This window comes from Miniopterus schreibersii (assembly GCF_964146895.1).
Source record: "Miniopterus schreibersii genome assembly, chromosome: 20".
Classification (NCBI taxonomy): Eukaryota; Metazoa; Chordata; class Mammalia; order Chiroptera; family Miniopteridae; genus Miniopterus; species Miniopterus schreibersii.
This window is the reverse complement of record NC_138122.1, coordinates 26,057,837-26,075,269: the sequence shown is the minus strand read 5'-3', so window position 1 is coordinate 26,075,269 and position 17,433 is coordinate 26,057,837. Positions and strand designations below refer to the sequence as shown.

At 58.6% G+C, this 17,433-nt stretch overlaps 1 protein-coding gene across 2 annotated transcripts in view; it reads left to right on the top strand.

The window, feature by feature from the left end:
• Nucleotides 1-17,433, top strand: part of PITPNM2 (phosphatidylinositol transfer protein membrane associated 2) — a 70,345-nt gene that overhangs the window by 33,994 nt on the left and 18,918 nt on the right. For both annotated transcript variants that reach the window (XM_081123504.1, XM_081123505.1), the window contains exons 3-6: nt 8,986-9,158; nt 13,092-13,306; nt 13,980-14,101; nt 16,506-16,733. In XM_081123504.1, the coding sequence (XP_080979630.1) occupies nt 9,081-9,158; nt 13,092-13,306; nt 13,980-14,101; nt 16,506-16,733 (643 nt within the window). In that variant the 5' untranslated portion in view covers nt 8,986-9,080. The remainder of the gene's footprint in view (nt 1-8,985; nt 9,159-13,091; nt 13,307-13,979; nt 14,102-16,505; nt 16,734-17,433) is intronic.

Here is a 17,433-nt window from a genome sequence, read left to right as displayed (position 1 = left end):
CAGATGAGTAAACTGAGGCTCAGAGTTTTAAGTATTATTTCTAAAGACAGAGAGGTGAGAAGGGTGAGCGCTGGGGCTCACACCTGCAGCTTCATTTGCTGCCTCTCGGGGGGGGGTGTCTGGGGACCCAGTGGCGTGTCTCCCTGGATTTGCGGCCGTGGCACGTTGAGATTGGGCTGGAGCCTGAACTCTCAGCGCCAGCACCCCTGGCCTCCCTGGGCCCGGGCGCCTCAGCCCCGTCTGTGGGCCCGTCTCCTGAGGAGGGGGGAGAATCCGAGAAGCCCCGGGTCGCGCCCCCCTCCCGGTCCTGATTTACACCAGGCCGATCTGGGGCACTTGGTAAATATTTATAGGATGAGAGATTCATGGGACTACTTGTACTCTTAGGAACATTCTTTCCTTTGCTCTTCCCAGTGTTCCCACTGGGGACAGAGGGAGACACACGCACGCACACGTGCACCCCACCCGTTTGGGCTCTCAGGCTTCAGGGCACCCCAGCTTGCCCAAGGCGAGCAGCAGCGACTTCAGTCCACACCTGCCTGATCCCCGGTCAAGGCCAAGGGCCGGACCTCCGTGGACAGGGAGCTCCTGGGACTACGAAGCCCTGTAGGGAAACTTTAGGGCATGTTCCGCGCCCTGGTCGTCGGCCTCATGAAATCCTGGGGGAACCAGGTGCACGTGGCCCCCTCATTGGGCTGAATGTAGAGAGAGAGCCAGATCCCCAGGCCCAGGCTGTAGGCGGTCACCCCGGCGTCCGGCCCAGGGCAGGGAGGGCAGTGTCCATGTCACCCAGGGCTGGAGACGCCAGAAAGACTGTGAGCCTTTCTCCATCAACCCAGGGGGACTTGCTGGAGGAAGAGGGCAGGGCAGTTCCATTTTTCCTCAATTTATGTCTCATGGACGGAGGCAGCGGTCGGTCCCAAGCTTCCTGGTGTTGTGAGGAGCTGCTGACACTGATAACCTGACCCAGCCTCGAGGAGGCACCTCCGGGTGGCACCGTCCCGCGTCTGCCTGCCCAGGTGAAGCCTTCCCTGCGAGGAGCTGGCACGCAGCTCCCTGGGGCAGCTCTAAATAGAAGAGGAGCTTGTCTCCCAGGCAACGCGAGCCTGAGCCATCAGCCTCCGCGCCCCCACCCAGCGTCGCCCCGGAGCTCCCTCCGAGTTCAGGTGTGAGCGCTCCTTCCCGGACGGGTAAACCGAGGCCAGAGTTACCCGACACGCACAGGTGGCCCCAGCTAAGCCTGACGTTCTCCCCACTGACCCTGCACCGCCCCAACCTCGCGTCCAGGGACCCTCAGAGCTGACTCACGGACGCTCGACGGGGCCGGGGGCCAGGAAGCGTCCCGGGAGCCAGGTGGACCTGGGATTCAGGTGGGGAGAGGTCAGCATCCCAGGGAAGCGCCCAGAGGGAGGCGGGGCCTGCGGCAGCGGCCGGCGGGTGCGAACCCTTCACTAAGAGGCGCCGCTCTCACCCTGGCTGGCGAGTCTCCGTGGTTAGAGCTCCGGCCCTCGCACCGGAGGGCCGAGGGTTCGATTCCCGGTCAAGGGCACGTACCCGGGTTTCGGGTTCGATCCCCAGCCCCGGCCTGGGCCCGCGTGGCAGGCAGCCAGTCGATGTGTGTGTCTCACACTGATGTTTCTCTCTCTCCCCACCCCCCGGAGAAATCAATGGAAAAAACATCCTCGCGGCTCTTGGGGTGAGGGTTACAAGAAAATTTAAAAAGGCGTCGCTCTCAGCTCCTCTCCGTCTCTTTTAATTTTGCTCTCGCGCGGTTTCCACTGACATCTTGCACGTGTGTGCGCCTGTCTGAAAACCATCGTATTATTACTGTATCGGGGACGCTTGTAGACGAGGCCCCTGGGGACGCCCCGGCACCAGGCCCCCCGCCCTGGATGCTTCTTTGGGGGAGGGGAGCAGACGAGGGGGGCTTAAGGGTCTGGCCAGAGGGGGAGAGGGGGCCTCGGGCCTGCTGGAGGGACGGGTCTGGCTGTGCAGCTGATCCCGCAGCCCGAGCTCCCTCCGCGTGGCTGGGAGACACGTGAGCCTGCGCCGAGTCCACCGGCGTCTGGTGATTTGCAAACAGGCGTGCGGAGCGGGACAGTGTGTACACAGCAGCCTGCTGTTCCTGCGAAGCTGCGTCAAGATGTCACCGAGCTGGGGTTTATTTTCGTCCCGGGTATTGTATCTGTTTAGCACCGAGCCCGCCTGGCACTGTGCTCTCGGGGTGGGGCCAAGCTGGCGGTGTCACCACCTCCTGCGGGGGAGACAGCCTTCGAGGTCGGCCCCGGGCAGGGGGGACCCAGATTGGTGAGAAGCCCCAGGGCGAACCCCCAGAGTGACAGAAAGGGCCCGTGTTTCGCGGTGAAGTCTCCGTGTGATGACAGGGTGGCCTGTGTCCAGAACACTGTGGCCTGGCGTCTGCCCTGCACCCCCAGCCAGCTGCGTCCTTCCCCATGGGGCCGACCCGCCGTGGCTCCCGTGGACTCAGGAGGTAGCCGGTGAGATTTCAGAGCGGTCGGAGAGGAAAGTCACCCTGCGGGCTTGGAATCGGCCCTCGTTTTTTGACCTTGGGGTCGAGTGAACTTGCCCTGCACACCCTTCCGGAGGAAACGGTTTGCTCGCCAGAGACGGGCGCGCAGCAGGGCGGGGGGGGGGGGCACCGCCTGCAGGCAGTCGGGGTACCCGGCGCTGGCTCCGCGAGAGGGGGACCTGCCCGGGGTGCAGGCGACCTTGAGAAGAAAATGTAGAGATTGTCGCCCAGCCGGCGCGGCTCAGCGGTTGAGCGTCGGCCTAGGATCCAGGAGATCAGGGTTCGATTCCCGGTCAGGGCACGTGCCCGGGTCGCGGGCTCGATCCCCAGTCGGGGGCGTGCAGGAGGCAGCCGATCCGTGACTCTCATCATTGATGTTTCTCTCTCCCTCTCCCTTCCTCTCTCTGAAATTAATTTAAAAAAAAACCCCACATATTTAATTAAAAGAAAATATAGAGATTGTGCTGTGCAAGCGGCTCAGAGAGAGAACACAGCCTGAGTGTGGTCTGAACTGTCTGCCCCGAAGTCGTGTCCAAGTCCCAGCCCCGGGCGCCTGTGGATGTGGCTTATTTGGAACTAGGGTCTTTGCAGATGTGATCAAGTTAAGACGGGGTCCTGTTGGGGTGGGGGGCACCCTGACTCCAATGACCGGTGTTCTTATAAGCAGGTGATGTGAGGTCACAGGGACCCAGAGACACACGGAGAGAGAATGCCACGTGACGAGAAGGGGGGATGAGAGTGCTGTGACCCCCGAAGCCAGCACGGAGCCGTGGAGCGAGGCCCAAGCTTACCAAGTGACCACGTTCTGGACCTCGGCTCCCAGAACCCCGCGAGGACACACGCGTGTTGCTTAAAGCTGCCCACTTGGTGGTGCCGTGTGGGGGCAGCCCCAGGAAACAAGTACACCCTATCTATAGGGCGTCCCCCCAAAACACGTACACACTGTGAATAATTATAAAGGCAACGTTTATTAAAATATATTTCATTTTCAGAATTGAGCCATCCGCTGTTAAAGTGTGTGTACATTTTTGGGAGACACCCCGTATTTGGGGAGGAACAGAAGAATTAGAAAGGGGTGCAGAGAGCGGCTAGCCGGGGCTCTGGGGAGCGTCTCAGATGGGCAGTAACCCAGGCTCGCGGCGAAACAGATACAGGCCTCAGGAAAAACAGACCCCGTCCGAAGTCTCCCAGGGTTTCTACAAATAACCTCCGCAGAACACGAGCCGTTCGGAGTCAAAAATAGCCGAGCAGAAGAGCAGATAAGGCACCGGAGGCTCCGGAGCCGGCAGGGACGAGTGAGAGCAGAGACTGCCGCGGACCCCCCATACGGCAGTGTTTAGGCCCCGCTGATCAAATGACCACGCTTGCTGCATTTAAACAGAGAAAAGGCAAGGTTGCAAATTCAGGCTGTCCCGCCGGCCGGCGAGGCTCAGCGGCTGAGCCTCGACCTAGGATCCAGGCGATCGCGGTTCGATTCCCGGTCGGGGCACAGGCCCGGGCTGCGGGCTCCATCCCCAGTCGGGGGCCTGCAGGAGGCGGCCGATCAATGACTCTCATCATTGACGTTTCTCTCCCTCTCCCTCTCCCTTCCTCTCTCCAAAATTCATTTTAAAAAACAACCACCATACTTAAAAAACAAACAAACAGGGTGTCCCCAAAAACGTACACACGTTTAACAGCTGACAGCCCGATGGATGTGTCTTTCTTTTCAGATTGAACCCCCTGGGATTAATAATTATCCAAAGTGTGTGTACATGTTTGGGGGGACACCCTGTACGTGCAGGTAACAAAAAGGCATAAAAAACGATGAAGCCGATTTGGAAAAGGACCACACGGACTTTTTATAGGACAACAGTCAGAACCGGATCAGCAGCTGGAAGGCGGAGAGGCCGTCGCCCGGGACACGGCGCTGGAAGGACCAGGGAGCCGCGGAGGGTGAGACCCGCCGGGGAGCCGCTAGCAGGACGCCCGCGTGATGGGGTTTCCAGAAAGGGGAGAGCGATGGGCCAGAGGCCGGGCCTGACGAGATCGCCCCGAGAATTTCCCGGAACTGGTGAAAACCGAGGCAGGGCCCTGGCCGGGTAGCTCCACTGGTCGGTTCATTGTCCCCATACCCCAAGGTTGCGGGTTCGATCCCCTGTCAGAGCACCTACAAGGATCCACCTATGAAGCATGAATAAGTGGAGCCACAAATTCATGTTTCTCTCTCTCTTTCTCTAAAAATCAATCAATCAATCGATACAGAGACGGGCAGGCACGGAGCGCCGTTTGGAGAAAGGGAGGGCGCGCTGGGGACCTCGGTGAGATTCAGCTCAGGGAAGAAGCCCCGTTCCTCTCAGGTCCCGGGGCGCCGAGCCCTCCTTTCCCGCCCGGCCCCCAGAACGACTCGGGAAACGCCGGGCCCTTCCCCTCGGCTGCCGCCCGGCCTCGGCCGGTTCTCCCTGCCCACGCGTCACCTGCCGACGGGCAGTTCCTGAGAACGGAGGGGCCCTCGTGCTAGGATAAGGCGACAGTGAGGGACGAGCCGTGAGACGCTGGAAGGCGTTGCCCCAGATCAGGTGGGGCCCTTTGCCCGCACTGCCCAGCTCGAGAGGGTGCCAGTCCTGGTGCCGTCCATGAGAACGTCACCTCCTGGAGTAGACAGTGCCCAGCCGGCCGCCCCGGGCAGCATGGCCCTAAAGGCCATGCCACTCGCTCCCTGAGGCCGAGCAAGGACCTGGGCAGCGTTGTGCAGGTGCGTGAGTTTGCGTGTGCGTGTGCGTGTGCACACACATGCGCGCCGCCCCCGGGGGACGCCAGCTGGGCCTTTTGACGCAGGATCAGGCTTGGCCTGCTTGCTGCCTTCTGAGTAGAACATTTGGACCCAATTGTTGGTGGCCTGAGGCTCCTGGACCCGGGCTTGCCCAAGAGCAAAGTAGATCAGACCCAGGGTCACGGCCTTAAATCGTGATTCTAGGCCTCCTGCCCTTGCCTCGCTGTGTGGCTGTCAGGTGACTCAGCCCCTCTGGGCTTTCCTCTCCCCACCTGCTCTGGCTGCTTCCAGGCACTGACTTTGCAGTGTCATAAACCGTAAATCGTGAGCATCTGAGAGGGGCTGGCGGCCACTTGAAGGCCACCTGGGCCACCCTGCGGGCAGGGCCCTATCTCATCCGGGGCCCCGCCCCACCGTGGGAAACCCCCGCGGCCCTCTGTCCGTCTGTCTGCCTGTGTGTCTGTCTGGTTGGGGTTTGCTCCCCTGCACACACTCGGGGGGAGGCCCGTCTGGCTCCGCGCACAGTCTGAGTCACAGACGCTGTCAAGAAGCCGGTTTGTTATTTCGGGGACGCGGCGGGGGGGAGCGCTGCTCTTGGCGGAGCCTCGCTGCTCGGAGGAGCAGCTAACGGAGCAGTCGGCATTAGCACTTTGGCTGCTCCGCGGCGTCATCTGCCTGGAGACGCTGGGTTTGGGGAGCGTTTGCCAAGCAGACCTCCCCGAGTCCCTACTAAGTGCCAGGGGCCCTCATTCCAGAGGCTGGAGCAGGCAGTGGGGGCTCCGCCACCGACAGGGACGGACAGGAGCCAGCTGTGCCAGGGCTCGGGTGGAGCACCGTCCCGATGTATCGAGGTTGCGGGTTCAGGGCATGTACAAGAATCAACCAATGACGCATGGATAAGTGGAGCAACAAATCGATGTCTCTCTCCCCCTCTCTCCCTCCCTTCCCCCCTCTCTCTCTCTCAAACCAATAAATAAAAACGGCTGTAACAGCCCTGGAGTAGAATATTACTCTGCCGTAAACAGGGAGCAGGGGCTGACGCCTGAGCCTTGAAAATATGGTGCTGAGTGAAAGACGCCAGACACAAAAGGCCACACGGTGTAGGATCCCAGTTAAATGGAAACGTCGAGAACAGGCAAATCCACAGACACAGGAAGTAGATTAACTGGTGCCGGGTGCCCGGGGTGCGGGTGGGGTGGGAACAGAGTGTGGGTGCCCATGAGTACGGGGTTTCCTTTCGGGGCAAGAGAATGTCCTGAAATTAGATAGTGGTGCTGGTCACACAACTCTGTAAATATATTAACGTGACTGAATTACACACTTTGAGAGGGTGGGCGGCATGGTATGCGAGTCACGTCTCAATAAAATAAATAGACAAGTTGGGGTACTAGATCTGCCCCAAGGCCGTCGTCAGCATTAAGTAACTCATAACTTATTCGCGTGGCCTGAGTGTGCGAATGAGTGAAGGGAGTCGTGAGCCCCCACCCGCCCGCCCCCGGTCCTGCGGAGCAGGGCAGGCTCCGCGGTGCCCCCAGGCGACCGCTGTCCCACGGAGTCTGATGACACGTCCCGCAGTGGCCTGGCAGCTGTCCCCGGCTTGGCACCCGGGCATACGCTGTGGGATGTATTGCTTACCTTGCAATGTCGGTGACTGCGGGGGCGCCAGGACTTTGTCGGGGACACGTTGTCGGGGGGCTGCGCCCTCCAGTTCCTCACGCCTGCAAAATCCAGGCGTCTTCTCATGTATAAACCGACGCTCGGACTGGAGCAGAGGTCCTCTTGGTGGAAGTCCAGTGCCTAGCAGATGAAGGTGGAACTGCGCGCCCCCCCAGCTCCTTGCAGCTCAGACTTTCCCGGGGGCTGTGCCCGCTCCCGCTTTACCCTCGGGACAGAGAGGCAGCCGATGCGTTAGCTGCATACACACGCTCCCCGTGGCACCCCACGCCAGGCCCGGCAGCTGGGCCCTGGGGCGGAAACAGCTGCCCCTTTCCTCTCCCGCGTCCCTACGGTCCCCTCCGTTCACCTGGAGGCTGCCTTCCTGGACGGGGCAGGTGAAGCTCTTTTACTATTTCCCGCTCTGGCCCCTGATTGGGAAGCAGGCAGCCGAGGCGGGCGCTTTCCTGGAGAACGCCGGGGAGAGACCCCAGGAAGCCAGAAGGGTTGTTCCAGGCGCCCCAGGTCTCCAGAAGCTGCCCGTGGCCCCAGCGCCCCGCCGGCCGCCCGCCCCACCGCCACCAGGCTCAGCAGGCTCCGCTGGCCGGCTGGGAGCAGCTCCAAACTAACGCGGTTGGATGCACGACACCCGCTTTGTCCCCACGCAGCCTCGGTCCTAAATTCCACCCGTGACGTCGGACCCCCGCCCATCGGGGAAGCACAGAATCGGCTCTGTGCACCCGATCCTCTTGCTGCTGTTCCCAGGTGGGGTGTCTCCCTGCGGCCCCCCTTCCTGCCTGCGCCGCCCCCCCCGGAGCCAGACCCAGGCAATCCACCCGTCTTCACGGGAGCCCCTCCGGCCTGGCCACCCTTTGAGCCGGGAGCCGTTTCTGCTGCCTGGACACCGCCTCTTCCCCACGATGCCCTGGGGGTCCCTGACGCCTTTGGGCTCCTGCCCTTGATTCCTCAGGTGACACCATGTGCTCTCGGTCAGCTGCGGGCCTGTCCCCTCTCTTCACGTTGCGGACTCTGGCTGGACAGGCTGCCTGAGGATGAGGAGGGGGACCCCCACCCCACATCCAGGCCGGGGCTGCAGACACAGGCTTGCCCAGGGCTGGTCCTGCCCCCTAGGGCCTCCCTGGTCACCGAGCCAAATGGCCTCCAGTCTGACATTGTCGGCCCCGCTGTTTCCTCAAAAACGCTGATGTACATGGGGCCTGGGGCCCTTTCTAGGGTCCTGAATACAGGGGTCTGGAAGCCCAAGGCTTTTCTAGAGAGAAGGGGCCAGAGGCCATAGTAGAGGGTCCGTCCCTGCTATCCTTAGAGAGGGGCTGTGGGTTGTGCTCCTGGGTGGGGTTTGTCACCCAAATTCCTCGCCTGGCTTCCCCCATAGAAGGGCCTCTCAAGACTTGTATTTTCCTTTCTTCCCTCTCACCCGGCCAAGCCCCCGAGGCTGCCCTGTGCAGAGCAATAAAATATAATTCCGTCTAACCCACCCCGACTCCAGGGGGGACGGAGATGAAATGTGTGTCTGCCTCACGGCCCGGAATGAGCGTAATGAGATTGTCTGTGGGTTCAGCTGCCGGGCTCGGAGGGCTCGGGGGACAGGCGGCCACTCTGCCTTCTGTCATTAGGCGGCTGGGGGCTGCCGGGTCCCCTCGCTTCAGGCTCATCCAGGAGGAAAGCAAGGGGACCCTGTTGTGGCCACTGGAACCTGCCAAGGGGCCGTGTGTTCTTCAGACGTCCTGCCCTGGGTGCTTGGCTGTCCTTCCCTGACGGCAGTGGGTTTAGGGTCCTGTATCTTGTGTGTGCCCTGACCAGCAATCAAATCAGCAACCTCCTGGTGCATGGGACGGACGGTGCTTAATCAACTGAGCCACACCTGAGGTGGCTGGGAGGAGAGGGGACTTCTTCAAGGTCACATGGTGGACTCGTGGTAGAACCAGGACCAGCACTCCAGCCTCAGGTCTAGACCGGGCCCTTCCTTGGTGTTCTTGTGCCCACTGGCCTTTGCAGAAACTGACTCTCCTGTCCTCTCTTTCTCCCTCAGGGGTCCTTGGTGAATTCTGTCATGGTTATTTAAGGAACCTCACCTAGAAGTCCCAACACGCAGTTCCCCATCGCTGGGAAGGCCTGGACTCCAAGATGATTATAAAGGAATATCGGATTCCTCTGCCGATGACCGTGGAGGAGTACCGCATCGCCCAGCTCTACATGATACAGGTGGGGGGGGGCTGGCCTCGCCCAATGCGCACACGGCCCTCCACACCTGTGGGTGGTGCTGTGGCCTTCACGGCACAGCATCTGCCCGCTAGGCTTCTGGTCAATGTCTGGCTGCCAAGCATGGTGCCGGGCACACACTGGGATCCCTGGATGTCTGGCATGGAGGGTCTCGCCAGTGCTCTATTCTCGGCCTTTAACACAGATCCAGATACTATCCTCATGTTTAGTTGGCTCGGCCGCTGGAACAAAGTACCCCAGACTGGGGGCCTGAAACAACAGACATTTATTTCTCACTGGTTCTGGAGGCTGGGAGGTTCGAGGTGAGGTCAGGGTGCTGACAGATTTGGTGTCTGGTGAGGGCTCACTTCTTGGCTTGCAGGTGGCCACCTTCTTGCTGCATCTTACACAGCAGAGGGGTAGGGGCTCTCCAGGGCCCCTTTTTATAAGAGCACTAATCACCTCACAAAGGCCCGGCCCCTTCATACCATCCCATTAGAGGTCAGGCTTTAAGGTGTGAATTTTGAGGGGGATAGGACACAAATTCAGAGCTGGCAGGGCCTCCACCTCCACCCTTGGGTTTGCTTGATGGCTTCCACCCTTCAGTCCAGGCCTGGGAAGTTAGCTACAAGCTCCCTACAGAGCCCCGGCCCCCAGCTCCCTTCTGGGAGGAGCTCGATGGAGCTGGGAGAGTTTGAGCCAGCTCCCAACGTGGGAAGCTCGACTAGGAAGAGAACAGAGGCAAACTCGGCCTCTCTGGGGGGCCGAGTTTGCTCTGTGCTACTGCAGAAGTGGCACTCAATTCCCTCTTGAGCCACTTACCCCATAATTATTCCTCGAGAGCAGGGAGACAGGAAGACACTTCCATTAGCCCCCCGCCCCTGCTCTGAGTACCCTGGAAACTGCTCAGCCTGTGCAAGGACCAGGCGGATCTGCCACAGCCGCTGTTTATCCTGCAGCTCCGTAATTCCCGCGCATGCCAGGGGAGCCCCCGACCACAGCGGCAGTCCCCCAACCTCCCCCCCTTTCTGCTCTGCCTGGCCTGCTACATCCAGATCCTAGGGGACAAACTCCCAGCTTCTAGAATATCCAAAGTTCTTTCGAACATTAACCACCTCTGACTCTGGGTCCCTCAAAACACCTGCCATCTTCACCCCCTCTTTTGAGGTTATTTTTTTAAACATCTATCCTTATGCCTTTCATGAATGTAAGACATACCACAGCCTCCCATTTGACGCCCCCTGCAGCCCAGGGCTGCCGGTGCACTCTCCCTTTCCTGATCCCCACTGACATCTGCCTGCCTCTCGGGCCAACCTCCCCTCCTCCTGCTCCCATGTTTGTCTCACCCGCATCTGGCCCTGCGTTCCCGGGGTCTCTATATTCACCGTGTGGGAGACAGACAAGTGCATTATCTCCATTGTGTGACAGTTTCACGGGTGTGAGCACACGTGCGTCAGACCTCAGAAAAGCTGAGCTACACTTTTGTGGGAAGGAGAGCAAGGCCTTCGTTCATTTCTCACCGGTCCCGCTTACCAGCTGGGATGGCGGCTGAGAACAGGCTGCTTTCTGAACCAGCTGCCTCCTCCGGGAGGCTGTGAACAGGATAGTGCGAACGCACCCCGGCTGGCTTGGCTCAGTGGTTAGAGCGTTAGCTGGAAAACCGAGGGGTCGGTTCCCGGTCAAGGGCATGTGCCGACGTTGCAGGTTTGATCCTGGGCCCCCCAGTCAGGGCCCCTGCAAGAAGCAACCAGTCAATGTGTCTCTCTCACATTGATGTTTCTCTCTCTCTTTCCCTCCTTCCCTTTCTCCTTCCCTCCCACTCTCTCTAAAAAAATCAATGGAATAAATATTCTCAGGTGAGGATTTACAACAATAACGAAAAAAAGGGATGAACTCACATGTTCTGTGCCTCGTACCATGCCTGACCAGCGCTCAGTATATGTGTTCTGAGTTTTAAAAACACACAAAAAATTGGCCTGGCTGGAAGCTGACCAGGCTGGGAGACACTCTTATATCCTAGAGGAAGCAAATGCTTAGCTCTGTGCGAGCCATCAGGGGCGGTTGGCCAGCTCTGGGAGCTGGTGCCTTGGGGGTTTCTTGCTCTCTTCCCCTTTCTATCCCCTCCATCAGCCCACCCACCTGGGAGCCTCCTGTTTCTGAAGGATCCTGGCCCCATCGGGTATGTGCTTTGTCTGCATCAGGCCCGAGGTGGCTCGGTCCCCTTCTGTGTGGCCTCAGGTCCCAGGGAGGGAGCAGGCAGGGTTCTCCACCCAGCCCGTGTGGGCCGAGCAGGCCGGGGTCACAGGTGTGCGTGTGTGAGCATGCGCACACCTGCTGTTCAGGAAGCTGACCTAAGGCGGCCTTGGCGGTGCCTTCATGTTGTCATGGAAACAGATACTGGGCTCAAAGTCGGCAGCATCTCAACCATGAGGTTTTCTGCATACGCAGAAACCCGAGCTTTTGGATGTGAGGAAGGACATTCATGGCAGAGAGACACTTAGCGGTGGCCTGGGCGTCATAGTGCTCAGGCCGTGGCTCCGAGGCCCCTTTGCACTCCCCACAGTTGCCCTTTCTGAAATTTGAGTGAGCGCAGGAGGCAGGATTGGCTTTTGTGCCTGTGTGTTTTGTTTTATACCAGCCTTATTGCGATGTGAGTCATACACCCCACAGTTCTCACGTTTAACGTGTGCAGTTTAGTGGTTTTTAGTATATTCACAGTTATGAAACCGCAATCAATTTTAGAGTGTTTTTGTCTCCTCACACAGAAGTCATTTTCCATTCCCCGCCCTCCACCCCCCATCCCTGGGCAACCATACTCTGCTGTCAGGCTCTGTGGACTTGCCAGTTCTGGACATTTCATAGAAGTCGGGTCATACAGTATGAAGTACGTGGCCTCTTGTGTCTGGCTTCTTCCACTTAACACAATGTTTTCAAGGGTCATCCACATTGTAGCAGGAGTCAGTGCTTCATTTTTATGGATGGGCCATATTCCATTGTCTGGATATAATATTTTTGTCCATTTTTGTTGTTGTTAATCCTCACTTGAGGATATTTCTTCCACTGATTTTTAGAGAGAGTGGAAGGGGGGGAGACAGAGGTGAGAGAGGCACATCAATTGGTCCAGGGCCAGGGACTGAGCCTGCAACCAAGGTACTCGAACCCAAGATCCTTCAGTCTGTGGGCTGACGCTCTAACCACTGAGCCAAGCTGGCTAGGGTTCCCCTTGACATCCTAACAATATTAAATCTTCCAGTGCACAAACACAGATATCTTTCCATTTATTTAGGTCTCTAATCTTTCAGCAGCGTTCTGTAGTTTTCAGGGTACGAGTCTTTCACTGCCTTGGTTGTTTCTAGGTATCTTATTGTTTTGGATGCTGTCGTAAATGGAAATAATTTTCTAATTTTCTTTTTTGCATTCTTTGTTTCCATGTGTTGACTTTGTATCCTGCAACTTTGTTGAATTCATACGTTAGGCCGAACGAGTTTTTAGGGGAATTTTTGAGAATTTTTCTGTATATGAGATTATGCCTTTGGTGAAGGGAGATAGTTTTATTTCTTCCTTTCCAATTGTGATTCTTCTTGTTATTTCTTTTTCTTGTCTAATGTCTCTGGCTACAACCTCCAGTACAGTGTTGCAAGGAGGTGAGACAGCAGACATCCCCACCTTCTTCCTGACCTTGGGACAGATGGGAGTCAGGATGGAGGTGTTTGCACGCGCAGTGCTGGGCTCAAGGGGAACCATGGCCTGTTCAGTCTCCTGCAGGGGTGCTGGGGTACAGGGAGCTAGGGTCTGGATTTAGGGGTCCTGCAGTGACTCAGGAGGAGCCAGCCTCGTTGTTCAAAGCCCCTCCTCCCATTCGGCACTCTGGGGCTTGGTCTCCCTCCTGCAGAGCACTCTGGCCCCTGCACACAGACCGTGCCTTTGTCCCCACAGAAGAAGAGCCGCAACGAGACACATGGCGAAGGCAGCGGCGTGGAGATCCTGGAGAACCGACCCTATACAGACGGCCCTGGCGGCTCTGGACAGTACACGCACAAGGTGTACCACGTGGGCATGCACATCCCCAGCTGGTTCCGCTCCATCCTGCCCAAGGCAGCCCTGCGGGTGGTGGAGGAGTCCTGGAACGCCTACCCCTACACACGAACCAGGTGAGCAGGGAAGCACCCCGCGAGCGGCCCTTCAGGTAGGCTCAGCCCCTGCACCCCAGGCTTCCAGGGAGCTGAACCTGTGTTCCCCAGGGTGCCCCTCAGGAAATGCAGGAGAGGGATGCCAGGGGAGGAGGCCTGGAAGGCATGAGTTCAGCAAGGACCAGCTGAGACCCCCTTGCCACCTAGGGGCTCAGAGAATACAAACTCACGTAGATGTTCACCTGAGAATGCAGGACAGTCGGTGGGCTGGGAAGAAACACGGCCTGAGGGTAGACCAGATGGTCTAGATTCCCTCCAACCCTGAGACCTTCAGCTACTAGGATGTCTTGTTACATCCCACACTGAACTGGGGTTTCCTTTGGATCCCCAGTAGGGGATCCTTCACTCTGTGACCCCATCCTGCCCCGTGTAGCTGAGCATGACTGGGTTAGACCAGATGGGGGCTGCACCTAGCCACCTGCCCACTTGCCGTGCAGATGGTGTCCCCACGAGTCTCCTAGGGCTCCCTTCCCCACCCTCTGAGGGCCTAGAGCTTGCTGAGGATCCATGGAGGTCACTCCTCCTTCCAACAGCACTTTCCTCCTCTGAGCTCATCTCCAGCCCAGAGAGAGAAGGGCTGTTCCCCGTGGGTCCTGATGGCTGTTTTTCTCTACGCTTCCCCCCCCCCCCATAGGTTCACTTGCCCTTTTGTGGAGAAATTCTCCATCGACATTGAGACCTTTTATAAAACTGACGCCGGAGAAAACCCCAACGTGTTCACCCTGTCTCCCGTGGAAAAGAGCCAGCTGACGATTGGTAACCGTCCACCGAGTGGCTCCCATGCTGGGGAGGGCAGGAGTGGGTTTCCTTGCCCATGGGCCCCTCATCTCCAGGCCTGGCAGGCTCCAGACCCACTCCTGACCTTGACGAGACAGTCAGGGCCTCGAGCAAGCATGGGTGGAAGCACCAGGGGAGATAGGATGGGCCTTCTTGACCCCATTTTTCTGACATGCACGCTGAAGCTTAGTGCCTCTTACACCCTGAGCCCCTTCCCTGCTCCCTTCGAGGTGTCCCCACCCCCCAGAAGTGCCCATGTGTGCTCAGAAGGCCATCTCAGTCTGATCGCTGTGCCTGGGTACAGTGGGCCTGGCAGGGTCATGTCCCCTTAACGGCAGGTGGTGGCTTCTACTCCACTCCCCTCCAGGTGACTGTGCCATGTAGGAGAAGGCCCCATTTGTTAAATCTACTTTTCCAAGTGAGGCCAGAAATCAGGATTTTCATGTGACATCTCCCAACTCCTAAATGTTAGGAACTAATTAAAAATATACATACATAAACTCACTCTGGCCACACAAAACACATCTGCGGCTGGATGCAGCTCAGCAGCCACCAGTCTGGAACTCTGGGTTCCAGGCCCCCCACCCAAGGAGCGAGTCCCGTGGAGATGTCTCAGTGCTCGGCGGGCACTGGGGAGGCGGGTGCTGGCACCCCAGGAGCAAACAAACTCCCAGGCAGCCTCTCTGATGGGGGTGAGGGGCTTTTCCCCTGAGAACAGCCCTCCATGGGCCCCAAGGGAACCTGGAAGCTGTTAGTTTTCTGGGGTTGCTGGGACAAAGTGGCTCAAACACAGAAGTTGATTGTCTCTGAATTCTGGAGGCCAGAAGTCCAGGATCGACGTGTCAGCAGGTGGATTCTTCTGGGGTCAGTGAGGAAGGCTCTGCTCCTGGCCTATCTCCGGCTGGCACCCCTCGGTGTTCTTGGCTTGTAAACACATCTCCCCAGTTTCCACCTTCATCTTCACCCAGCGTTCTCCCCGTGCGCAAGTTGGGTCCGAATGTCCCCTTTTTATAGGGACACTAGTCATATTGGAGCAGAGCCATCCTGATGATCTCATTTTCATTTGATTATATCTTTAAAGGCCCTGTGTCCAAATAAGGTCATATTCTGAGGTGCTGGGGCTCAGGACTCCCACATATTAACTTGGGGGGGACGCATTCCACCCATAACAGGAGGGATGGATGGCCCCATCGTGACGCAGGCCCTCTGACAGCTCTTGTCCGGCCAGCTGCAGACATGGCCCAGGCTCCTCGGGCTCCCTCCAGAGGCCACCTGCGTGGTTCCTACTCCCAGTCCTCCCCTGGATGACCTTCCGGCCCCGGCAGGTTGGGCACATGGTCTGCTCCAGGCAGGACTTCCCCTCGCACCAACTGCACACCATGGTGGAGCTAATGTCTGTGCTAGCAGACCAGACCGCAGCCCAGACCCGGTGCCAACACGCCAGGGAAATGAGACAGCCAGGGCCTGGCTGGGGCAGGGTGCCCCCCAAGTGCCATCCTCCCCACACGTAGTAAGAAGGGCTCTGTGAGCCACACACCCTGCCCCTGGCTCCTTCCCAGCCCCTGTGTTCCAGCCCCTCGGGAGCCGGCACAACTGGTGGTTTTGACTTGGGGGGAGGCGGCAGGTGACAAGAGGTGGCATGGCTCATGTCCTTCCCAGAGTCACTACCATTCCTCTTGTCACCCCCCACAGGTCCTACCAGTCCCCAGTCCTATTTCCCAAGTGCCCAGCCCTGTGGCATCTGCTACTCAGTTGTCAGGACCATCCTGGTCCCGGCACCTCCTGCTGGGCCCTTGACTCAGCTCTTCTGGTCTCCTCCCTTCTGTCTGGGAGGTTTCCTACAGGCCACCTGCCTTAAGACCACATATAGTGCCGCTTCCCCCTCGGGGGACTGTCCAGGCACTTAGCCTGTCGAGAAGTGGCCCTGGGCCCAGCCTTATCACCTCTCCCCACGTGCACCCCTCGGAGGCCCCCCGCTCCTCCACCTCCCAGTCGAGCCACTGTGCTGGGATAGTCCGGGCCGCACAGGGCTCCTGCAGCTGAAACGCCGCCTTCCTGGGAAGCTTCTCCTGGCCTCTCTTGGACCTGCCCACACCCACCCCCATCCCCGGGCGCCTTCTGCTCGGCACCTTAGCAGCCTGCTTTGGCCATTGGGGGAACGCACAGGAAGCATGGGGGTTGCCCAAATGATTTGAAAGGACGACCCGGGAAGCCGTAGGCCTCCCAGCCAGGGGAGCTCGAGGTCAGGGTGGCCCAGAGCAGCATCCTCGCCTCTGCCTGCAGCCCTGGTACATCGGGGCCCAGAGCCCGCGAGGATGCGGAGGCAGGACGGGGGCGGGCGGAGGCCGGGGCGCAAGTGCCCATTCGCAGGGTCTCCCCGCAGACTTCATCGACATCGTCAAGGACCCCGTGCCCCCCAGCGAGTACAGGACGGAAGAGGACCCCAAGCTATTCCACTCGGCCAAGACGCAGCGGGGGCCCCTGTCGGACAACTGGATCGAGGAATACAAGCAGCATGTGTTCCCCATCATGTGCGCCTATAAGCTGTGCAAGGTGGAGTTCCGCTACTGGGGCATGCAGTCCAAGATCGAGAGGTTCATCCACGACATAGGTGAGCGCCCGGCCGTGTCCCCGCCGCCTCTCCACGCTGCTCCCCGCCGAGGGGTGTGCACCGCGATGCTGGGGGCTCCTGAATGGTTTCCTGACCAGCTTTATTGAGGCCTAGTTTACAGACCACACACTTCGCCGGTTGTAAGAGGACAGTCATTCTAGTGTGTTCCAGAGCATCCCAACATCTCAGTCTCTTGTTCCTGTTCACAGTCACCCCTCCCCACTCTCACCCCAGCCCTAGGCAACCCCCATCTGCTTTTTGTTCTTATGGTTCTTTTATTATTATTATTTTAATTCTCACCTGAGGATATTCCATTGGGTTTTTTAGAGTAGAAGGGAGGGAGGGGGAGAGAGATAGAGACACGTTGACTGGCTGGTTGCCTCCCACTCGCGTCCTGAGCAGGGCCGGGGATTGAACCTGCAACCCAGGTACATGCCCTTGACCGGGAATCAAGCCTGAGACCCTTCAGCGCACAGGCCGACGCTCTAACCACGGAGCCCCATCGGCCAGGGAGTTCCTTTATTATTTTTATATCCTAAAACCACCTTACTTTAAATGCACCTGTATTCTGTTAGGACGAGAACCAAGCTGCTTTGAACTTGAGCTTGATTTTCCCTGGGAAAGTCAGTGGGAAAAGTGTACCAGACGCTGAGACTGGAGACTCTCAGGAGGTCCTCCCCCAGCATCTCCCCCCCCCACA